Source organism: Apus apus, chromosome 9 (genome assembly GCF_020740795.1).
Source record: "Apus apus isolate bApuApu2 chromosome 9, bApuApu2.pri.cur, whole genome shotgun sequence".
In the NCBI taxonomy this organism is placed as follows: Eukaryota; Metazoa; Chordata; class Aves; order Apodiformes; family Apodidae; genus Apus; species Apus apus.
In genome coordinates this window covers 13,352,581-13,376,165 of record NC_067290.1, presented here as the reverse complement: position 1 = coordinate 13,376,165, position 23,585 = coordinate 13,352,581, and the positions used below count along the sequence as shown (strand labels likewise).

Here is a 23,585-nt window from a genome sequence, read left to right as displayed (position 1 = left end):
CTTACCCTCTACAGCGTAGAAAGCTTGTTGTGATTCTCTGGGCATGCTATGGGCGGTGGTAGTACTGGATGATACTAGTGGGATCAGGCTTGGTTCTAGCAGTCTGCAGGAGCTGGCAGACTCAGCATGTGAGCAGGAAATCTCTGCCTGGGGCAGAGCAGAAGTGCTAAAAGCTGCAAGTCTACCATTTCATTTAGCCCAGACTGTCTCACAGCTCTCTCCATTGATACAGCAAAGTTTTCAGAAAAAGAAACAGCAAAGAGCAGTTGGTGGATGTGGAGGTGATAGTCTGGGGTCACAGAGCATGGATATGTGGGAAGTAGGTATCCTCTAACAAGCCTCTCTGCTGCTTTCCTGCTCTCTATTTGAAAGCAGCTTGGGTTAGAAACTATCAGTGTGTGCTTATGTCATCATGTAAAGAAGAGATTACCAAAATAACCACAAATATTTACCATTTCTCTGCTGCCAGGTGGGCAAACACTGCTGTTGAGGGCCTCACAATCCACACAAGAACCCTGTTAGAAAAACAAGACGGAAAAACTTAATCTTCTCAAAGGAACCCAATTTCCATGACAAAGAATACTATAAAGCTACTGCTGCCAGCATATAATCCCAAACACCACAACACATATCAGAAACATTCCTAGGAGGGAGCTTCCACACTTGAAATGGGGTAAGTTTATCACTTAAATAAAAGTACTCCTTTGTCTCAAGGAGATGCTTGCATCTGGCTCCAGGATGGGGTCTATCTCCACCCTGTGAGTCTATCAGCCACTAGGCATGCAGCTATGCTGGAAAACACTTTGGGAATCCATGCAGCAGGTCTCTTCAAATTAGCAAGTTGTGTGGACCCTCTGGCCACTTGGGATTAACTGTCTCTCTCCAAATTAGGCATCTCTTGCCTATTCAGAGCCTCATCTTCTTACTTCAGTATCCTAGTATTGATGAAATTGGGGAGCGGGCACCTAAAATAAGGTATACAAAACTGTTCAGATGAGAATATGGCACAACATTTGTAGCTCCTGCTACTGAGTGATGCCTTCCTGTCCAGCCTACAGGACACCACTGCTGACAGCAATGGGAACAAAGCACTGTCAGCTGTGTTAGCACCTGTGGTGTGAAAACAATTGTGCAAGGCCTTATGAAAAGGCAAATGTACTTCTGAATCAAAGGTAGGATGGGTGCAAGGAAAGAACAACCACCTACAGTGAACATTAGCTGATTGCCAAGAAAGACATGCCACATGCCAGCAGAAGAAACATGGATGGTGCTGATATTGCATAAATTCACATCAGGGGACCTTTCAGGGAGAAAAAGTTTCCCAGATGCAAATTACACAGTCTGCTCTTGTCCCTCCAGCCAAGTGTGGGGTCTGTAGCAACCACTTGTGTGAGAATGGGAGAAGCTGACTTACTGTCACAATTTCATGTTGCTCTTCATTGCATCTGTGAGGCAAGATGGGAATTATGGAAGGAGGGATGAAGATGCCATCCAAGGTATGAATGATGCCATTTGATGCCACAATGTCTCGCATCTTTAAGGGGACCCCTGATTCATCCATCAGAATCCTTCCCTGATGCAGAAACACAAATAATTTATCTGCATTTTAGCCCATTAGACTGTATTAACACAAGGAAGGAAACAGATGGGACACAACATCAAGTGCAACCACACAAATGGCCAAGCCTCTAGTGGAGTCACAGGTTGGCAAACTAATTCAAATACCTCATTAAATCTATTTTTTTTAAAGCAGAGATGGGCTGAAACCACATTGTTCAGAACCACATCCCAGCATGGAGGGTTTGCCCCAAAGGGTTTTGATTCATACTTACATCTGCACTGATGTTGATGGTCAGGATCTGGTTAGCCATGGTAACAATGTGTGGCATCATTATCAGTTTCTCTACAGTAAGCTGAAAGAAAAACACAAGGGATAGGACCATGACAGTCAGTACAGCTTACAGAATCCTTCCATGACTTCTGCCATCTAAAAGCCTTCTAAAGGAAACCTGACATTAACATTTACATTTCATAGAATACCTTAAACACAAACAACAGGTGAGGGTGATACCCAAGGCTTGGTGTGGATTGTTTGCAATACCACACACACAGCAGTGCTGGGAGCAGCTGCTTTGGTTTTCATTCCTTGTGCAAGTAATGGTCTAGCACAGCTGAAATCAAATCTCACTAACAGGGTCCCCAACTAATACAGCTGCAAGTAGGGTCAGATTAATAAGGTGATTTTCCAGAACATATTCAATAAGCAATGAAAGCTCAGCCAGAAGCATAATAGAGAACATATTTTCACTTAATAAATAAACTTATTCCTAAAAGCAGAAACTTTTGTGTTGCTGTTATTAGTCTTTTAGGTAAACTGTAGCCTGGAGAGTTCATAATTCAGGTACATTCCTAATTAATAATTTAACATACTAACATGATAAAGAAGAGAGCATTTGCCTGCAGCAAACTCTGCTGGACAATGTCTTTATTGTAAAGGCCATCATAATGGAAGAGCACAAGCTGCTCCTTTTGGCCATCACTTTCACAGTAAATATTTTGCCTCATCAGATCCCAAATCACAACCCTGCTCCTCCAGGGGAACTCCAAGAAGTAGCAGCTGGATTAATCTACACTCCAACCTCTATGCCAAACAACCCAGCTGACAACATGCTGGCCCAATGCAACCCAGTTATCTGGAACTGGAGCTGCCTCTCTTACCGCTGCTGAAGTGTAGATATGATGTTTCACAAGTTCCTGAAGCTTATTTATGCCCTAAGGAAGGAAGAGAACACAACAATTAAATAACCCTTCAATGCTCAGGAGTAACAAGAGGCAACCACATTTTCTTTTAACCAACAACTGACAATGCCAATGTACAAGAGCAGAGTTCACTTGGCAAATAAGTTCCTTCATTTCCCCCTACCCAAAGCCAGGGTGAGGAAAGAACACCAGACATGAGATTTTAAACAATGGGGCTAACCACATTTCTCCCTGCAGGTTCCATCAGCACTCACTTCTCTCCCACAGCCTTACAGAAAAAGAGACATGGTTTAGTCATCTCCAGGAAGAAAAACTTTGATCAGACACATTGCACAAGCCATTCCAGCACAGCCAGCTCAGGATGTCTTCATGCACTATGAGCTCTCACCTCTGTGAAAAGATAAATGAGCCTTCCATCTCTCAAATTATCCACACCTTCATTGCTGGGTACAAACACAGTAAAGGGGCCTGGTCCATCCAGTATTGCAGGCAAGCCACAGTTCTGCAAAAACAGTAAAAGATTTCATTGCTGAAATCAAAAGATTTAAACTCTAGAACAAGTTAGACAGAGGGCAGTCTATCAGACAGGGAGAAGAAACTCTCAGCAACCCACTGGAGGCAGAGCTATTGAAAAGCAAATGTATGTAAGAGGCAACCAGACACCAAGGGTAGGTATGTAGTATAACAGAGGCAAAATGCCACAAAAGCAAAGTTTGGAGGATGAAGCCACTGGTGTGAACACAGCTAATGTGAACAAGGGAGCACTGGGCTACTGCTCCCTGTGTGCTTTAAACATACCAGTACACATACAGAGCTAAAACTGGGCCTTTTTGCCTGAACTAAAAAATAATCAAGTCTGTAATCATACTTGCACTTGGTGAATTTTGTAAACAACTAACAGGCACAGAGCTGAAAACAGGCAGGAGAAGATTGCTGTGAGCAATGTCAGAACAGATACAGATGACTCTGATGGAGGTAAAAGGAAAATCAGTCTAATCCTACTTAAAATATTAACTAAATGAATCCTGGGCAGCAGCCTCAAGAGTTTACATCCCAAGGACTGATTTTATTTAAAGTTCTACATCCCAAAACCAGGTAGCTACAATCTAGCTTGCCATAGTTAGTGATGAAACCTTCATTGTCCTGACAGGGGTCAAGAACTAAACATGCTTTGGAGAACAAACTCTCCAGGGTAGAGGTGAAGGGGAGGTGGGGAAGCAGATGGGAAAGAGGTTTGTGTGCTTGCTGCTTGTGTCAAATCAGAGACGTGAAAACTTCAGTCCTTTCTATTACAATTGCTTATGTAAAATACACAAAGAAATTATACAGAAAAAAGCATTCAGAAAGAAAGCCAAACCACTGAGATGTATTAAAATGGTATCCAAAAATCCCACAAAAACAGCAGCAATGCCACACCTTCCTGCAGCAGACACACGCTTACCTCCAGTATTGTTTCAAATCTACTGAAGATCTCCATTGAAGTAAGGATCTCACCAATGGTTTTCTGCAAAAAGATACAGAGGAAAAAAATGGCTGGGGCTGAAGCGTGGTCTGAGCACATACTGGAATGTCCTTGGCCAGTTTATGTTTGTGGTTTGCATGTAAAGATCTACAGGAGACTACCATTCTCAAAGTCTTCAAACCCTCTGTTTTGGCCACTTGGCCTAGCAAGGACTGACCCTTAAGTGACTTAGGCACAAACTCTTTCCCATGCACAACAAACCAGATTTTCCAAGTTATATGCCCTTAAATACTCTTCTGGTTTTTTGCTCACATCTGCAGATTAAATTAAATAAAGAGGCAATTGATCACTGTAATTAACACTGGAGACACACTGCTTCCAGCAAGATACAGATGAGTTCTGGGCTAGTAGGCAGTGGAGTTGCTCTGCCATGTCTTGTTTCCCTGTGCTTTGAGGACAAGAGTTCACTCTGCCCCTGGAAAATGAGCCCCAGTGCTAAGAAAATTCCTTATGTATGTGTATTCCTGCAAACACAGAGAAAATAGATGTCTTCCTTTTTGTCACATTGCCTATGAAGACAAAGGTAACAGGAGGAACCTCCCTTCAAATAGGGGGCAAAACTTGTGAAGGGACTTGTATGACCTTTGTTTGCAGGAAACTGCTTTGTTTTTTCAGAGAAAGTGCTTCCCACAGACCACACAGATCACAGAACATTACTCCCAAGGGACACAGGTAGAAAGGGATTTGATTCCCAAAATGGCTGACGTGATAACTACACGTCATTGCAAAGCTGATACTCAAAGGAAAGGAAATTTCTGAAGGAGACCAGACAAAGACAAGCTCTGCAGAGAGCTCTCTTACTGCCCTGCCATCCTAGCACAGCCTCCCTTTTGGACCTCAGATGCTCCTTTTTGGAAAACATCCTCATGCACGTCACAACACTGAAAGCATCTTAAGTGACAGCAGAATTGAACATTAGTGATGGGCACAACCAAATCCACGTGAACACCCAGAACCTGCACAATTGATACACCATCCTCAGGACACTTCAGCTGAAGACTACTAGCACACAACACAACACTCCAGCTGCTTTTTAAAAACATAAAATGTAAACACAATATTACACAGTCTGACTGCTTTTATGCATTAATTACAATTCTGTAAAGTAAGTGCAACTACCAAAATCCTACCAAATCCAAGAGCTTGTGTCATTCTACGTGTAATTTTTTTGCAGGGAGGTAGCAGGACCTCACTTCTGCATATAGAAACAAAAAAATGCTCAGGCATAGTAGTGTAGTAGAATCATGGTTAAGGTTGGAAGGGATCTTAAAGATCATCAGGTTCCAACCTCCCTGCTATGAGCAGGGACACGCCACACTAGACCAGGATGCACAAGCCTCATCCAACCTGGCCTTGAACACCTCCAGGGAGGGGGCTTCCACAACCTCCCTGGGCAACCTATTCCAGCACCTTACTATCCACACGTTGAAGAATTTCTTCCTGATGTCTAACCTAAATCTCCCCTCTTTCACTTTAAAACCATTACCCTTTGTCCTATCACTGCCCTCTTTGGTGAAAAGCCCCTCCCCAGCTTTCCTGTAGTAGCTATAGCAAAAAAAACTCCCAGCTAACAGGGAAAGGTGCTTAGCAGAACTTGAACCTTAAACCTCTCCCCTGTGTCTTAAATTCAAGACATGACTTCAAAATGCAAAAGTCTAGTGATTATCTGCCCTCATTTTAAATATTTTTTTTGCAAAGACAACTTTTAAATTATAATTTCAAAATGCAGTACAATCTTAACTTGATTTTTATGTGAAAAAGGCTTTTTCAATATTTATCCTGTAAAATGTGTATTCTGCAAGACACACCTGAGAACGAGCTCATCTGCTATTAAGGGACTGATCTTAACTCATACAAGCAGAACTCTACTCAACCATCACTGTGAGGTCTGTCTGGCTTGAGCAGTGCTATTGGCTACTTTGAATGGTATGCTGGCATAATAGTGCCAACAGGCCTTATCAGGAGCTGAAAACAAAATCAATAGTCTTTTTCCCTTAAAAAAAGCCTCGCTGACTTGGAAGCTTATTGATGAAAATAGGTAATTTTTTTAAAGTGTTTATTCTACTGTGCCATAAAACAGAAGCCATATGAATCTCTGCCTACCTGTGGGTTTCTGAGGTTGTCAGTGCTGGGTTCTCTCCTCAGGGTGTTAACAATATGCATGATGCCATTGGCTGCTGGCAGGTTTGATTGCAAAACATTGTACAGTTCCCCCGGCAGGTCTTGATACCGAAACGATGTGATGTACGTCTGGATAGAAACACAAGGTTATTTTCTTGTGATACATCTGTGTTACGCTGATAGGTCTATAAATCACTGTTCCCTCCAGTGCTCTCTGCCTACTGGTCAGTTATAGAGTTACCCTGGAAAAAGTCAATTTAAGGCGTGGCCTGAGTGTAAAACAATCACCTCACCACTGCTTGAGTTGGGTAATATTTTGATCCTGAGGGGTACTTTTAAGTCTTATTACAGGAAGAAGACCTAATCTAGGACAGTCAGCTCTAGAATTAAAGTTTGTTTGAGTGAATGATGTTTGATTCCAGTTCTGGATCACAAAAGCATGCACTGACCATCAAGTAGCTGATGCTGGGCAAGAAGGAGGCACAGTGCTTCCTGAGCACCACAGACTTTGGAGGCAATCCTGGACCTACAGCTTTGATTTTAACTTTTATTGGCTCATAATGCCAACAAAGGATTTTCATAACAAAGCCAAAGCAGTCAGGCTCACTGAATTGTAAGGCACATATCCGGTCCTCCCATATTTTGTGAAAACATGAACTGAAGTTGGGAGTATGGAGGTGTTCCAAGGGTAACCAACAAATTAAGCATCAAGGTGTTGGGGCTACAGCCATAACACAAGTTCAGACAAGCACAACTTCCTCATGCTTTCATTTCACCATGTGCATTTCTTGAACTGCTCCTCCCTGCCCTGAACTTCAGTTCACATCACTGACGTTTCTGGCTGAAACAAAGGATGGGGAGGGCAGACTTGCCAGATCAAAAGACTCTGGGGTAAACAAACAGGAAACTTAAAAGGAACATGGACAAGCTCAGATCGAATTCCTGGGCTTCGAATAGTGCTTTGTCCTTTTAATGCATGCAGGGTGCATGTATTACAACCTGCACCTCAAGGCCAAGGCTGGATCCTCAGAGAGGAAACATACGTCTCTCCCTTGGCCCACTATGAGCGTGTGCAGGAAAGTGCAGGAGGAAGAGAGAACAGTGGGTACTGGAAAATATGAGTCAACTGAAAAAGGGAAAAAAGCCTTCTGCATCAGAATGTAATGATGAAAAACTCTTTGCTAGGTCAACTAAGAAGAGGGGGAGAAGAGAAAGAGGAGGAAAAGGAAACTGGAAGAGAAAATATTCAGCATGTGGCTGTGCCCGAGCACACCATCTCCAAGAAGAAGCATTCAGTCTGAAGAGAGACTTTGCTGCCTCTTCCATGTCAGTCACATGGATATTGTAGCTGCTATTAGTGCAAGTCTCTTCTCCAGAATAAACATACAGACCAAGGAAAGACCATCACAAGTCAGATTCTGGCTAATTGGTTGTCTGTAAGATAGAAGTGGTTGCTTGAGGGTGTCTAGCCTTCTATCACCTTGCTTCAGACTCCACGAAGGAGCTTGTTCTGATCACAGGCAAGATGATCAGAGAAAAAGGTTTTCTGGTTAAGTAAGCACACCAAGGAAGCTCAAGCTCCAGACTACCCTCCATGAAAACAGCAGTCCAAGACTTCAGTTCAGGAGATCCTTTACCTGGCTGCTGAATGTCAGCTGATGTCCTGACAAGGTCCACATAGTCTTGGCTTTTACCATGTCTTCTACCAAATGCAGACCAGCAACAATGTGCATTCTGCACAAACGCTCAGCAGTGGTATCCTTTGGGGAATGAAAACCACATAAAGAAGTTAAATTACATGTTCTTTCAAAAACCTCATTCACTGAAGAAGCCATAGTATTACCTTTCTCCTAGATAACATACACAGAGGAATTCTAAGCATGCAAGACTGAGCTTCCTTCTCCATTCTGGTTCACCTGAGTAGACTACAGCAGATCTTTTGCTTCTGTTGTTCACACACTCAAACACAGGGAGACTAATTCACCTGGAAGTGACTTTAGAGAAATCCCCTAGACAAAAACACAACCTTTGTTTATGTTGGACCATGCAGGAGGTCTAAGTTGCTGAATTTACATTTAGTTTCTTTTCTTTTCTGGGCTTCTCATTACTGTTGTTTTTCTTAAGACAATCCTCTGTCAATACCGATCAGGTGGAACCAATCCTCGTGGGAACAGGTAGACTAGATAACTCAGAGGCCTTTCCTGATGTATCTTCTATGAATCCAGAAGGTGCCGTAATGACCAAGACACAGAGCCTGACTTGTGTCAGTGGAAACCTCTGCTCAACAAGGTAGCAGGAGACAACTAACATCCTGGGCATTTTTGAGTTTGCTCCCTAGACTCTATATGAGTTACTGCTGCTGCACAGAGAGCTTTGCTATCAAGGAAAGGAAAGATATTTCTAAACTGGGTGAAAAGGTAATGTCCAAATGGGGTTAGTCTGTCTGGGTTATTTTTAATGCATTTACCTTCTTAAATCCAACTGGCAACTGCAAGCTAGCTGCCACCAGAAACAATTTGCTGAAGCCTAGAATTCTCAAACTCTTGTCCTGGCTCCCAGAGCAGTTGTCCCCAACCCTGTCATCCTTGCTGTCCCCATTAATAAAACGAGCTCTTCTCGAGAAGTTGACACTATACCCACAACTAGGGCTGCAGGCCCAAAATCCAATACTTTGGTGCAAATCTCAGCCCCTTTTGAAAAACCCACCCTCAAGCAGTGAAAAGCCACCTAAAGTTTAAAGACTAGTCACACACAGGAGTTTTGAGCTTTAAATGTAGAATGGCCAGGAGAGATTAGATTTCCTGACATTAAAAATAAACAAACTCTGTCAGTGTTGAAAAGAGAGAGGTTTTAAAAATAATGTGAGGGATGTAACATCCTCTATGAGACTGCAACTTAACCAGACAATGAAGAATCTTCCCAAGAGATTGCCTCTATAAATACTGCCTTCCAAATTTCTCATGTGTCAATCATATTTACAGGCTGCAGAAGTCAGACAGGAAAGAATCCTAAGACAGCAAAAATTTGCTAAAGCCAGGAAAACTTACGTTAAATTCCAGTCTGTCATGAATGGGAAGAAGGGATGGTACAAAGACTGTGAAAGGCCCATATTTAGTCAGCAACATCGAGCAACCAGAAGCTGTAAAAAGAGTAACAGTGTGAAGTAGTTACTTGGCATATGGTTTAACTCCAGAAATAATTATTCCTCTTGTTAACAACACAATTCAATCTACACATTTTTGGCCTCATGCAACTAACTAGTATTTGTTTACAAAAAAACAGAGGGAGTTTGGTATTGGTATCATAGCCCAGCTTGGTGTTTTAAGCATTTGCCTACAAGATTTCTGAAGGATTACTGGTGGCTTTGGTCCACTTTGAATCACTGCCGGAATTCACAGAATATTTGTAATTTTGTTCCCACACGCTTACTGCCTTATTCTTGGGCCAAATATTCTCTGTCTTCCCCACATTTGCTCCATTCCCCAAGAAAATTCAAAAGACATTTACCAAACATTTTCCTGGCGACATTTAATTTTCTAGCAAAATTTCCTCGTGAATTGCTGTTACTCATCTCACTTAAGAGATCTTTATAGCAAAATCTTCCATCTCCAATCTCCCCTTCTTTACACACACAGCTAAGAGACAAGAATGTAACATAACAAACCATTAAAAACATTTTGCAACACATTCAGCAAATGTGAGTAGAACACATCAGTATTTACATTTGAAAGACAAATCCCAGCTTCAAGATGTAGGTAAGTGCTTAGGAACTCCTGCCTAAACTAAGAGACAGGAACAAAAATGCACATTTCTGGAGTGCAAGCAAATGTGGACCTACCCAAAGAGAATGAAGAAGCTTTCTCAGATACAATCAACATAAGGACTGTCTGCTCTAGAGTTCAGGGTACAGATAGCCACAATATATTTATAAACACCTTCCTAACTAGATATTCAGTCAGTACCAGTCATTACAGCATCTGAAAATTTGAGGTAATGCATAAAAACCACAGGCTAAGTGAAAATCCAGCAAACAGCTCCTATGTGACCACTCAGCCTCAGGGAGAAGAGCCAGGTCAAGCATGTCAGTTAGCTATGGTTCATCTTAGACCTAATAAGGGCCCCCAACAGCTAATGACTTTTCCAGAAAAGCTTATCTACATGTGAAAATCTCTGTCCTGATTCACACGGATTTATAGGCATTACTCAGAGACTACTTAAGATCACTGGCCGATAACCGTGTTTTTTCCCGTTTGGGTTTGGTCCAAGTATCAGCTCTGCTCTTTCTGTCTTGGGGATGCAGAGACATGTGACATGGGAAGCATCTGACGTAGCTCCAGCCTCAGAGGGCTGAGTGCCAGCTGCTGGGGAACAGAGGCAGGGACTGTGCTGGACACGGCGTCCTGCACTCTGCTAGAAAATCTTCAGAAAGGGAAGTCTCTGCCTTCCAGTTGTGGCCTGGAGCACACAATGAGCAGGTGGGTAACAATTTTAGCAGCACTGGAGAAGGAAGGGTCAAGAAGTTGGGACTGCTCTTGCCCTCTTCAGTCTCTCAGAAATGCTCCATGTTTTCTTGGCCACACACGGTGAAGCTTTCTCTGGTGTTTGGGAGGCCATTAAGCAAAAATTATCCAAGATCTGACAATATTTCCCATCTAAGGTGTATCAACTTCTAGATGTTTTGCTCCAGAGGACTAAACAAGGTCCAGTGTTTCTTTCCTCCACTTCCCTCCTCCCTGTCAGTCTGAAACTGCAATTAATTTCTTGATTACAGGCCTGGATGGGAGGAAAGGCAAAGACTTAGCCCTCAAAATTGAATGTGAGCAAACAAGTCACACATCTCTCTTTTTTATTAACTGATAATACCCTAATACTACTAACAACCTGGGGAAGACTCTGCTGCCCCAGATTTAAAGCATCTTGTGACCCACATGCCAAAATTTACAATGACTGATGTAAAACTCTACTTTCAATGGGCTTGTTGCCAACAGGCTCTCCTCAAAAGGTGACTAGCCCATTCTCTTCAGTTAGTTCTCAGCTTCTTCAAAACTCAGCTCAACCAAACTCAGTTTCCATTCTAGCTGCAGAACACACTTCCTTATTAGAAGCAAGCTTTAAACTGGCATACCTCGGATTCCCCTGGGCATTAATTTCACAGGTGGAAGACACGTCACAAAAATACCACCGGCAATTGTTGGGAAATACAGAACACTCAGATGAAGGAGTTTTTCTATTCATCCCAGGCTTGCAGACACAAGACACCTAAGAGAAGGCAACATAGTGATAACAGGAGCTGCATAGTGATATCATCTCTTACCCAATAAGTTACCATATAAAAAAAGCTGCTTTCCCTTTGCAAAATCTAAGGTGAGGAGAGCAAGAAGATTGGACTAGATGATTGATCTTCAGAGGTCCCTTCCAACCCTGATGACATTATGAGAGCAGATTTGACAATCTGTTGAGTTCATTTGAAGATCTTCTCACCTGGCCATTTTTCAGACCCTCACAAGTTCCTGGAGAGCTGTTATTACCCTTACCTCTCCTGGACGTCTGTAAACACAAATTGTAGAGTTTTCTGGGCAGCCTCCATTGTTGTCAACACAAGGATTTATGGGCTGGCAAATCTTCCCATCTCCTTGAAATCCTTCTTTGCAGGTACATTGATACTTTCGTGGTCCAGTAACCTTACATACAGCAAAAGGGGAGCACACAGAAGCAGCACAAGGATCCTGCGCTGTAGATAAAGAGATGAGAGGTGAGTAACCCAAGTGCTATTTTCAAAACAGCACTTACAGCAGCACAGCTGAATTCCAAAGGCCTGGAAAGAATGGACTATAAGAAATATACAATATTAAACTTCTAAAATATTCCAGGAAAATAATTTCAGACAGCAGGCATTCTGGGATTTTTAATCTGAGGAATTTGGAAGACACATTCTTCACATTATTTTAGTAACACAAGTATGAGTGACAGAAGATACTTGGATTTACTTCTCAATTTCCATCATATCTCAGGATATATGAAACTGCATTTTGTTCAGCAAAACCTGCAAAAAGCCAGTGAAAACAGAGCTATCCACAGGTAGTTAACTGGATGTATTTTACTGACTTTCTTTTAACAAAACTAAATAACAGGCAAATTTGAAATCAGTGAAGAAACCCTCCAGCTACATGCCTTATTATTTAAACTGGTACAGACTCACCAATATCCCACTGTCACAGTTATTCAGTACATACTTGAAACTGCTGGATGGAACCTGCAACTTTAATTATTTATTGCTTTCAGGACCAAGTGAGAGGAGAGCCAAAACCTTCGCCCTTAATCTTAAAGGGATTCCTAAAAAACAGGTGCTTAAACCTCTACAGTGAGAGATACCAGTGCAATAACATTTTTCCAAGTAGGCAACCATTTAGTGTCACAGAGAAGTTTCTCACCTTGGCAAGTGCTTCCACTTTTTCTGTAGCCCAGCTTGCAGTCACACATTGCTCTCCCATCTCTCACCACACATTCACTGTTGGCCTTGCATGTCATGCCTTTGCAAAGGGGAAGCTCTGGAATCACACAGCAAAGAGAGCATGCAAGGCACTGATAGAAGATACAACTTACCTTATAAGACACATCTGAAAATGAAGGTAAATGTGGTTTCCAGAGGCCCCAAGCTGGGGATAAAAGTCAGGGGATATAAGAAGTGCAGACAGCTCTAAATCACTGGAAATCTAGGTAGTCAGGTCCCTAAGGCTTAGGGAGAAGAAAGGATCTTTCTGGTTTCCAGAGAGAACAGAGGTACAAAGAGATGGCACATCTCAGGCTCTGCCACAGAGTACAGAGCAGACCCCAGCTTTTCCACTCTGTCTAGATCTCCAGAGCTCAAGATCATCTTCCCTCTACATATTCCCAAGGTACTCATTGCCCCCTAGCTCCTTTGGGACAGACACATCCAAGCCCATATCATGCTTTAGCTCTAATAGCCCCTCCACAGCTCCCAGTGTATTTACCTTGGTCACACCTGGGGCCAGTGTAGCCTCCGTAGCACGTGCAGCTTCCATCCCCCGTGACGCCGCTGTTGCATTCCCCGTGCACACAGTCACACTCTGCAAGGAAAGTCCAGGCCAACCTGTCCCTCCGCCCCAAGGCAGTGCACAGGCCTCCAGGCATACACTGGCCAACTGCCCTGGGGCTTGGATCCCAATTTCCCACCAGGAACCCACAGCAAATGTAGCTGCTTTGAAAAATAAGGCCATACCAGTCAGACCTTGCAGAGGGCAAACTGCATGTCCTGGATTCAAGGAGACAAAGTACTGTCCTGTGAGAGCAGCCTTGAATGCATGATCTAGATCAGCTTTTTAGGCACATGTTCTAGCTTCCCACGCCTTTAAGTCTCCTGCAGCCAGTGTGGAAGGAGGCAGTGTTATGAGAGCCTACCACATATGTGACCCCAGCATTGGTGCTGTGTGAGCACAACCACCAGGATCTCACCTATCTCCCCTGTGTGGGAGGATAAGGGAAACAGGAGCTCCTTTAGCAGGCAGGCTGCACTGATCATAAATCACTTCCAAAAATGCCATGCAGGAGAAGCAGCACTGCTTGTATTAATTTTGTGTGAGGGCAACAAGGAAGAAAGTGGGAGACAAGTGGGGCAGTTACAAGAGTCTGGAAAACAGTTGGAAAGTGAGTGTGCATCACTTCAGGGATGTGGGTTAACAGCTTGGCTAAAAAGAGAGGAGAAACTGGGATAGCTCTGGTAAGGGGAGGGAGAGATTTACAGTAGGAAAAATGGGCTGTTTTGAGTGCAAGACAGAGTAATTTGCCTAATGGGACAGATGAGAGGGGCACAAAGACAGAATGTCAAGACACTTGCTGTTAAAAACTGCCAGTTGCCATCCTTTCCTCCTCTCCAGAACCCTTCTTCGCTCAACCTCCCCCTTCTCTTTTCCTTGCTCTCAGCTATTTTTTGGAAGCTTCACCTGAATTGCTCATACTTACCTGACTGGCAGTCCGGGCCAAAATGATTTTCATCTAGACAGTCTTGGCAGGCAAAACCACTGTATTGCTCCTAGAAGACCCGCAAAATGCCCCAGATGTTATTTTTCTCTATCATTGTATTGTTCCACACATTGTTATAATTCAAAATCTCTATCCATTTCTGTTTTTCTTTGACAGTTGAAGCAATACAGTGAAGGAAACTGATCTGTTCAGTGCTCTGGTGGTATCAACCAGCCTACACAGCAAACAAGATCACAAAGTAAACCAACACACAGAGCACATGCAAAACACCAGCAAAACTCTGGTGGACATTGAGGAAACAATATCCTGATCACAAACAAGCAGGAATGTACCAGCTGGCTTCTGATGTTTCTCTGAAAACGCAATATGAAATTTACTCATGCCAATGAGACTTCTGAAATTGATTTCACAGGGCTTGGGGAACTTCAGTGCATATTTTAATTGATAGAAGGTGTCTTTGTGTGAAATCCAAAAGCAGCTTTCTCAATGAAGGGCCCAAGAGGTAGGATTTTGGCTTAGCCCTTCACAATGCTATCGAGGATGCTGTAAAAACATACATTATACAGGAGAAAGTTTGAAGTCTGGTACTTGATCCATTAAGTTAACATTTTTAGGAACACTGCTCCATGCAATTCCAATGCATAGGAATTGTTTATGCTTTTGTTGTACTAAGTCTGGAGCTGTAAATAAATAAAAAAAAAAGTATCTGCCCTAAATTCTCTTTTTGGTCTCTCTTGCTTTACTTCAGAGAGGGAGGATCTGCTTGTCATTGTGTAGAAACAATTCATTTGGGAAGTATGCCATTCAAGTCTGGAAAAAAAGCACCTCATTAAGAGCCAAGTACCTCTGGACTTCTTGTAGACACTGATTATTTCAACTGATCAGAGGGTTAAATCCATGCAATTCTTTCTTTACTTTTCCCTAAAGATCCTTCACAACTCCATACCCTCACCAACAGTGTCTCAGTGCTATTGCCAACCCCACCAATCCTCCTGGAACAGACACTGATGCTGGAATGAAGCTGCTAAAGACCTTACAGGCAGAAGATCAGTATTTGTCCAAGGCATCTTCACAGACATTATACAATCCCCTCTGACCAAAGCACACCACCCTCAGAATAAAGCATGCACTGACCTTGCAGATGCAGGTCCCATTTTGCTGCATACCATCCAAGCATGTCCCATGGCCATTGCAGGGATTTTGAGAGCCACCTGGACACTCTAGCAGGCAAGAGGCAGGCCAGACAAGATTAGATAGAACAACCAGCACTACATCCCACTTTGCAACTCCTCTTACCCCAGGCATTGCAGTTGTGCAAAAGCAATGGCCTCTTCACTAGCAAAGTCCCTGTCTGCTTATCCAATACACCTAACGCTGGCCCAGAGGTGGTGAATCTGGCCAGAAGTGGCACCAAGGAGCAATTCAGCTTCTGGCTAAGAGAAGTCTTTTATTAAAAGTCTAGGAAAAGTCCCAGTGGGCCATAACTAAACTTCAGCAATGGCACTGAAACATGTTTTGAGGTTGAGCCACTGCTGCCAGCATCAGCAGAAGGCAGTATCAAACATCTGAGGACAGTTCTGAAGCCCAGGAGAGGTGGGAGCCTGCTTTGCAAAGGTATTGAGCACTTGCAGCTTTCCCTGACTTCATGAAGAGCTGGGAATGTGCTTAGACAAACATGGTCTATACATCTTTGGAGTCGGATACCTTCAATTTCCGGGGACTATTTCTGAAAGTTTTAGATGTGTGATTCCTCTTAGTAAGCCAATTTGCTTATTCAAACCACTTCTGTGTGAGAACAGGCTGGAGCTCTCAAATGACCTCCTATTTCCTGCAGAACTGGAACATGTCTTTCCATATTCCAGCAATCAGTCAATCATATGAGAAGAGTTCAGCTTAGAAGGTCTTGCTTTTGGATTTTTGAGACAAACCAAAACAAATTCCCATTGCTTGGCATCAACCTGAGTAGGAGCTTTGAGATGGTTATTTTCACCTCGGGTTGGAAGTGCTAAGTATTTTCTGTGGCTGAATGGCTGACTAACTCCAGACTATGCAGGAGCACACGTGGCACATATGCTGCAGACCAGAAGGACATCAGAAAGAAGTATCTTCCTCTTCCTTTGGAAACTTTCTTAAAGAGGAACAAAAACATGCCTTTCCAAAAGCTTATTTTTATAGAAGAGACAAAAGGAAGTTCCATCAAAGGAAGTTATGTTATGTGTTAAATGTAAAAGGATTCAGATCATCTGAGGCAGATATTCCTTCCCCATTATAGTGTGAACCTCCCAGACAGATAACTGAGACCTTGTGAGTATTTGAGGAATAATTACAATTAATGACCACAATGCATATTTAATGTCTCCTATTAAATCAGTTTGACTTATTCAACACCTAAAGAGTGTCACAGGAAGATAAAAAACTTACCATAGCACTCTGTACCCCAGAATCCTGGACAGCACTTTTTCTCCTCAACTTCCTTCTTACAGATGTGATGGCACCCTGGCTGGGAAAGGGAATTCTCCCCTAACTTGACAGTGTATCTCAAAAAGAACAACCCAAGATTGATGATTACAACACAAACACATCAGGCACCTGTTGGAGGGTTTCTAAGCAATCACACCACAGTGCATGGAAATCTCAGGGGAAGGAAGGAAACTGGTTTCCTTCACCATACAAGCACAGAAGGGTTTGGACTCAGGTTAGGTCTTCTCTAAGGATGCCCATTGATTTGAGTCTCAAAGTTTGGTTACAAGAAATCTAGCAGGGGTTGGATATGAGACAGGACCTTGGGAAGTCTGAGGGTATCAGGACAGAAATCTTGGATGCTGGAGGGTTAGACAGCATAGAAACTAAGTTAGGAACTCCAGGGTGACTCGGCATTCAACTTCACACCTAAAGTAGCCTTGAAGAACAAAGTCTCCTTGCAGTACTTGTTCCTTTCTGTCTTATACTAAAGATTCCAGATTGAAATGCTGGAAATGTGGATTGAATAGCTGTGTTATTTACAGATTCTCTATGCAATCTTGGACAAACCCTTTAAATTACCAAAAGATGTATCTTCTTTTTAACGCTTCCTCCAACCCCTCTGCACACAGGGTAAACCTTTGATGGCAAGGTCTCTTGTTCTGCACATATGCAGCACAGAACTGTTCTTGGGTTTGTGCAATAACCACCACAGGAGCAGATAACACTCAGAAAAGCTGCATACACTCACATTATTCTTACACTTCATTTTATTTTTGGCACAACATCCTTCCCAAAAGGAACTTGGAAATTGTCTCAATAGCACTGCTGCTTTGGCTTCAGACTTCTGTGTGTGTCTGTGCAAAAAACTGCTACAAACTGCAAAACTGCTACAGCTATTTTTAAAGTATTTCGACAGAATAGTGAAACACAGAAAACAGTAGATAATGGATCTATACATTAACTGTTAACATTCACTACTGAATAGATACACCAACAATAATCTATAGTGTTTGATTTTTAAAAAGCTTCCTGGTAAGTTCAATTTTCCTTCACCCTTTTCTTAATAGAGCCAAGCTCAACAGAATAAGAGCAAGGAACAGACGAAGAAGCAATTGTCATAAAGCAAAGTAGGAAGGTAAAAATTTCAGAGGATTACTGCTGGAAGCTGGGAGGATATACTAGGGGAACTATCCTTCTATTATTTTTTTTAATAACCCACTATGGAATTCTGGGCCTGAAAAACAATTCTCTGCTAAACATTAAACAGACCTCTGTTACGTTGCTACAGCAGGACCAGCAAACTCAGGCTGCTTAGGGCAAGTTAGAGGTAATGATCATGTCAGTTCTGTGTGTATAGAACCTTATATCCAGCAAAAAGTCCATGGGATTTGAAAGGAGACAAAGGCAACAATAATAGGGGCCACAAATCCATTTTTATGCATCTGAAAACAAAAGTTCTTGTATCTTTAGAGCTCAGAAAACACATAAGTTCTCATGAAGGCAGGGACACTACTCCTTGGTGCAGAGCTGCACCAAAACCTTAACAGGTTAGGAAACAGGCCTTACCTGCAGCCCCTTACTCCTAATCCTTGGGTGATCTTCAACCAGCCTCTTGGACACAGTATCTTAGGTGCTACAGCACAAGCAGCACACTCTGTATTCAAGGTAAACATCGTCCTGATATTGCACCGCATGGATTTTAACTTAAAAGGAAAAAAAAAGAATGGAAATAAGCCCAACATTAAATTGTTACCCCAGCCACTCATATTGCCAACCAAAGATATTTCTTTATCAACATTGCACCATTCTTTAGATACCACTGGGAAGGGCAATGACCAGTGCAGCTGCTGGGAGGTACACCACACGCCCATCTGGGCTAAACCATCGCATCATGCCCCTCTGCTTGGATCTCAGCTAGAAGGCACCAGGGCGTATCACAGCTATCTTATCTTTCCCCTCCACCTCACAGCAAAAATTCTAACAATTTCTAAAATAATCATAACTGTGCACTGTTAATTGAAGCTGATCTCTTCCAAACATGTGGTACTGGTATGTGAGGACAAGTCCTAGATTAATAACCCTTGCCAGAAGACACTGAATTAAAATGCAACACAGCATTTCTGTTTTCCATGCCATTGATATGATGCAGGTCACTGGTGGGTTCGTTGCTGTTTCATGGGTTGAAAGTTCTCAATGTGTTAGTTCAGTCTGCTTCCCAGAGCCCAGGAGCTGCTCACACAAATATTCCTCATGGCAATTGTCTTTGACAAGGTGCAGGGGGCAGGGAGGGTGAGTTGAAAGGAAAGGAGCTCTGCACCTCTCTGACCACTTGGATGGCCCCTAATGCTTTGACGATTAGCAGCTCTTCTGTGCCAGCAATCTGAGCTTTGCTTCCTCAGAGCTTAAGCCTAAATGCATACATTTGCCTCAAGGCAAGGCAGGAAGCCCATGACTTCCTAACAGTTATCAAGAGGTCAGGAAGGACCTCCCAGATGATAGCCAGCAGATCCTGCCAGGAAAACCCCCTGAGAGATAATCCTCAAGTCCCAAGTCCACAGGGACATCTCCCTGGAACGGTTTCCTGACTCACACACATGGTCCCTCTGCCTGGGGTCATTGAACTTTTTCTCATCTTCAAGGGTCCATCTTCTGCATCTATCCACACCCAATAAAGAATGTGATTCCTGTGTGTGTGGTGGCCCTTCATGTAGATACTAATTTCTATTTGTGCATCTGGGGCTTTCCTTACTGTACAGTAATCTCCACTTCCTTTAGTGGAAGAATCCCCAAGGAAACTGCTATGTGAAGAACTCCCTTCCTTGCATTATAAATAGCTCAAAACCAATCTCAGATCCACTAAATCCACCTATCCATGTCCTGTGAGCACCAGCTCTAGCAATTTTATCCTTCAACAATGTGGCTCCATTTCTAAGTGGAAATGGACACTGGGAGAAGAGAAGGGCTGTCACTCCTTCCTGTTGGCATCTTTAATTACTTGTAGCCCTCTAAGACAGTTATTGTGGAATCCCCCCTACCCTACCTTCCTGGGACACTTAATGAGTTTTAGGCAGCTTTCCAGTAAGATCTTCCCCTTTTTGTAAGGAAATATGCTTGTGTCAGCAGCAACAAGTAGGAAGAAAGAGGAAGAAAACAGCTGTGTGGAAAATAATGTTAAAAAAATATTTCCCTTCCTATTTAAGTGACAGAACTGATGAAGCAGTCATTTTCTGGACTGTTTTACCTCTTAGGAAAGCAGAAGAGAATCAAGGGACACCAATGCAACAGTTTGGATAGAGAAATTTTGGGGAGGATGAAAGATAAAGAGGAGTTTGAGTCAGGCAGCTGCTGGGGCACAACCTCATGGAAAATAATTGTGCAGTGCTCCCTTGGGCTCATCTGTGATAAGTGTTCCTAAGTTTGAAGATGCTGGAGAGGAAGCAGTGACTGCTCCTGTGATTCAGCAATGCTGCCTGGTGGGCCAAGAGTCAGAGAGGTGCACAGTGGCTATAACAGAGAAAGGAGGTGAAAACAGTCACTCTTCTGATCAGATGATAATACGAGCCTGGACTGTATCACACTTTGGGTACAAAGAAACAGAAAAGAAAGACTGGTGCTCTCATACAGCTCCAAAATTAAAGGTGGCTTTAAACACAGAAGACAAAGAAGCTGTAGCTCAAAGAAGCTGAGAGCCAGGGAGCCTCTGCCCACACTGAGCTCTGGCTTGCCAGGGGTGGACGGTGCTCCCTCCCTGCACTCTAACATGCATGTGCATGAGCAGCTGCTGCCCTCTGTGCTTAGCTGAGACACATTTGAGCTTCTGGATGCTGCAGTGTTCCCTCTCTTCCTTTCACTCTGACACACCTCAAGTGCTCATATTTCTCTTATTCCACCTCAAGAGAACAAGCTGGGAGGTTTTTTTAAGGGCTGCTTTCATTCCCCTCATTTTTACCTTTTGTCTTTTCCTTCCAATCCATAACACAAATCCTGCACAGCAAAACCTCCAGAAAGAAAGAAAAACACATTCGGACACCAGCCTTTGGCTCCAACAATCCTGGGAGCCAGTTCTGGAAACAGTCATTATCTTATGAATCACCAAGTTTCCAGTGCATTTGCCCTTTTCAAAACAAAACTGTAGACACATGCTTGAGTCATTATAGTCATGCACATTCCCAAGGAATTCTCAGTAACACTTTAGCTGGACTGACCAGTGGCTCCTGGACACACAAACCTTTTGCATTTGCACAAGGATGAACAGTCAAGCTCAGACATAACACAAGCTCTACTGCTGCCCTGGGTGTTTTCCACCATCTCAGCTGCAGAGCACAGGAGGCACAATGATGCAAAGCACTCCCCACTTTCCCCACCTATCTCCATTCCTCCTCCAGCACAGCCTGATGTCCCCCCAGCAGAAAAACTTCCATTTTCCTCACATTTGCTGCATCTTCCCCAGCCCATACTAAGAGGCACACAAAAACCAAATCAGGCCAACAGATTTCCTGTCACATTTGAGACATCGAATCAGAGCCCTGAGGTAAAATCACTGAATAAGCACTAGCATAAAATCTCTTTTCTCTCTTGATGGCCCCTGCAAGGCTCCTGCAAGCCAACAGAGGCTTCTGTGGAATCACAGCGCTTCTGCAATTAAATCCAATGGCTATCCTAAGCTATTGGAGAATAGTACTTCATTACACCCTTATTTCTCCTTACCTCCCATTATAACCTTTCAAATATTTCTTCTCTTTCTCCAAAAAGAGCAACTTTTTGAGGAAAAAACTCTGAAAGAGGGGCTTTTTCCTGGATTAAATAAACTGCTCCAGAGGTGATTAAAAACATTTCAGTTCTCTGTGAGTGGGTACTTGATATTTTAATTGTTTCATGACAAGCCAGACACCTCAGCGATTACAGAAATCAACACACTGAGAGTCAAAAGACCAAAATTTTCCAATTGAAGATGTGAGCCCATGCCTCTGAGCACACTACTGTAGTGGAGCCCACCTGTCTGGAAGCCATGCCTCCAGACAAAGAAACCCCACACCTTTAGAGACACTTCCTCAAACTATGTTTGTGCACAAATCACCTTAATTAACCTACAAACCTAAAGGTTTGTGAGGTTCTTACCTTATTTGAATGCTTATTATTTATTTATGGCCTTTTTACTGAAAGGGTATACACAAAAGTTGCCACCCAAACTTCCTACATCGAAGTATCTTTTCAGTGATCTGAAAGTCTTTCAGACCCAAATGTATCTTCCTTATCACAGTTCTGTCCACTCCCCACAAGGCTCCTCTCTGTCCTTCAAGACAAGAAAACCTTTCTATAGCTCAGATTTCCAGGGAGTAAGATTTCCAAATACCCCACCCAGCTTCTGAGTTAGCATGCCAGTTCATTCCTCCAAGACCAGGACACAAGAAGGGCGATGGCAGAAGACAACATAGTATGAATTAGTGTGAATTCCAGCCTACAGAAAACGGGATGTCTCACTATGAAGCCTAGAGAACAGATCTTCAGACATCAGACATTCTTTTAGATGCTGCTGTTAAGCACAAGAGCATATATAAAGGAATTAAAAGAAAAGCAACAAATTGCAACAAAACCAAAACCAAAACAAAATGGAAAGCATTCCACACTTCTCACTGGGAAGCTGCTGGGAAATGTACTTCAAACAAAGGTATTTACCCTGCTGCAAAGCAACAATTCAATGAGATTTTTAAACTCTTTTTTATTTTAAATAAAATTTTACTGGGAAACTTATGGACCTGTCCTGCCGGATGCTCCCATCACATGAACTGAAAGTAGCGGAAGACAAAGATGCCAAGTATATTCCTTCCATGCTGCTAGTTTTGCCTTCAGTGCTGCACATAAATACAAATTTAAGCCAATCTAAAACTCAGGCACTTCCCTTCAACCTTATTTTTAGTTCCTCAGCTTAGACTACACAGATACTCATGCAATAAGCAGACAAGATACCTTACAGTCCTGAAATTTAATGATGGATGCTATTCTGCACCAAACTAAATGGCAATGAAAAGAGTTGTTTTGGGGAGGACTAACTCGTAACACGCAACCGTCTGAATATGACCATTTAACGAACATTTAAACAAACACTCACAGACTTACCTTCTGAGTGTGGCAGTCAGCGGTGGGAGTGAAGCATGCTGCTAAGAAGAAAAAGAGCAACCCAGGAGGATGCATTTTCATGCTTTCACAGGCAGGACCCTTTCCACAAAAGGGGAGGCAATAGAAGCTGCAATTTCTGTAAGATAAGACCGCCTACTAAGAATCAGATCCAAGACAAACCAGAGGTTAAAAGTAAACAAGGAGAGAGCATTTTTCCACTGTGCTCTTTGGCTGCAAATACTTCAGAAGTGGATCTGCTACTTCTAGCATTACGTCTGAATCAATACCACCTTTTTCTTTCTTTCTGTTCTTTTTTTAAATGCAGAATTCCTTAGTAAAAGGTTTACTGAAAACAGGAACAGCTACGGATTTCCTCTTACATATCAGTTCAAAACAGAAGGAAGGAAATCCTTAGTTTTCAACTAATTGGAATGAAAAGATGTTAACTGTATGCTTAACTGAAGGCAAATCCAAGGGTCAAATTTAAATACCACAAATTAATGAAGAGTAAATTAATTTCCTTTTACCACCCATGTTAGCAGGTCTTCAACACCTCAAACAGGTGGACTCAACCACTGCCTATCCCAGAGTATGCATGTGG

General features: G+C 42.7%; 1 protein-coding gene across 6 annotated transcripts in view; it reads right to left on the bottom strand.

The window, feature by feature from the left end:
- Positions 1 to 23,585, bottom strand: part of STAB1 (stabilin 1) — a 65,654-nt gene that overhangs the window by 36,327 nt on the left and 5,742 nt on the right. For 5 of the 6 annotated variants that reach the window (XR_007890311.1, XR_007890310.1, XM_051627189.1 and 2 more), the window contains exons 4-22: positions 22,985 to 23,120; positions 18,434 to 18,570; positions 16,826 to 16,941; positions 15,539 to 15,624; positions 14,384 to 14,453; positions 13,396 to 13,491; positions 12,835 to 12,951; positions 11,938 to 12,134; positions 11,529 to 11,662; positions 9,911 to 10,038; positions 9,451 to 9,542; positions 8,041 to 8,163; positions 6,386 to 6,532; positions 4,202 to 4,264; positions 3,149 to 3,262; positions 2,719 to 2,772; positions 1,833 to 1,913; positions 1,415 to 1,573; positions 453 to 515 (exon numbers count right to left, since the gene is read on the bottom strand). Coding sequence is in view for 4 of the 6 variants with exons in the window: in XM_051627189.1 (XP_051483149.1) it covers positions 453 to 515; positions 1,415 to 1,573; positions 1,833 to 1,913; positions 2,719 to 2,772; positions 3,149 to 3,262; positions 4,202 to 4,264; positions 6,386 to 6,532; positions 8,041 to 8,163; positions 9,451 to 9,542; positions 9,911 to 10,038; positions 11,529 to 11,662; positions 11,938 to 12,134; positions 12,835 to 12,951; positions 13,396 to 13,491; positions 14,384 to 14,453; positions 15,539 to 15,624; positions 16,826 to 16,941; positions 18,434 to 18,570; positions 22,985 to 23,065 (2,058 nt within the window). In the remaining 2 variants the exon portion in view is untranslated. Of the gene's footprint in view, positions 1 to 452; positions 516 to 1,414; positions 1,574 to 1,832; positions 1,914 to 2,718; positions 2,773 to 3,148; positions 3,263 to 4,201; positions 4,265 to 6,385; positions 6,533 to 8,040; positions 8,164 to 9,450; positions 9,543 to 9,910; positions 10,039 to 11,528; positions 11,663 to 11,937; positions 12,135 to 12,834; positions 12,952 to 13,395; positions 13,492 to 14,383; positions 14,454 to 15,538; positions 15,625 to 16,825; positions 16,942 to 18,433; positions 18,571 to 22,984; positions 23,138 to 23,585 lie in introns of all 6 variants that reach the window. The other variant, XM_051627190.1, reaches the window with a different exon arrangement.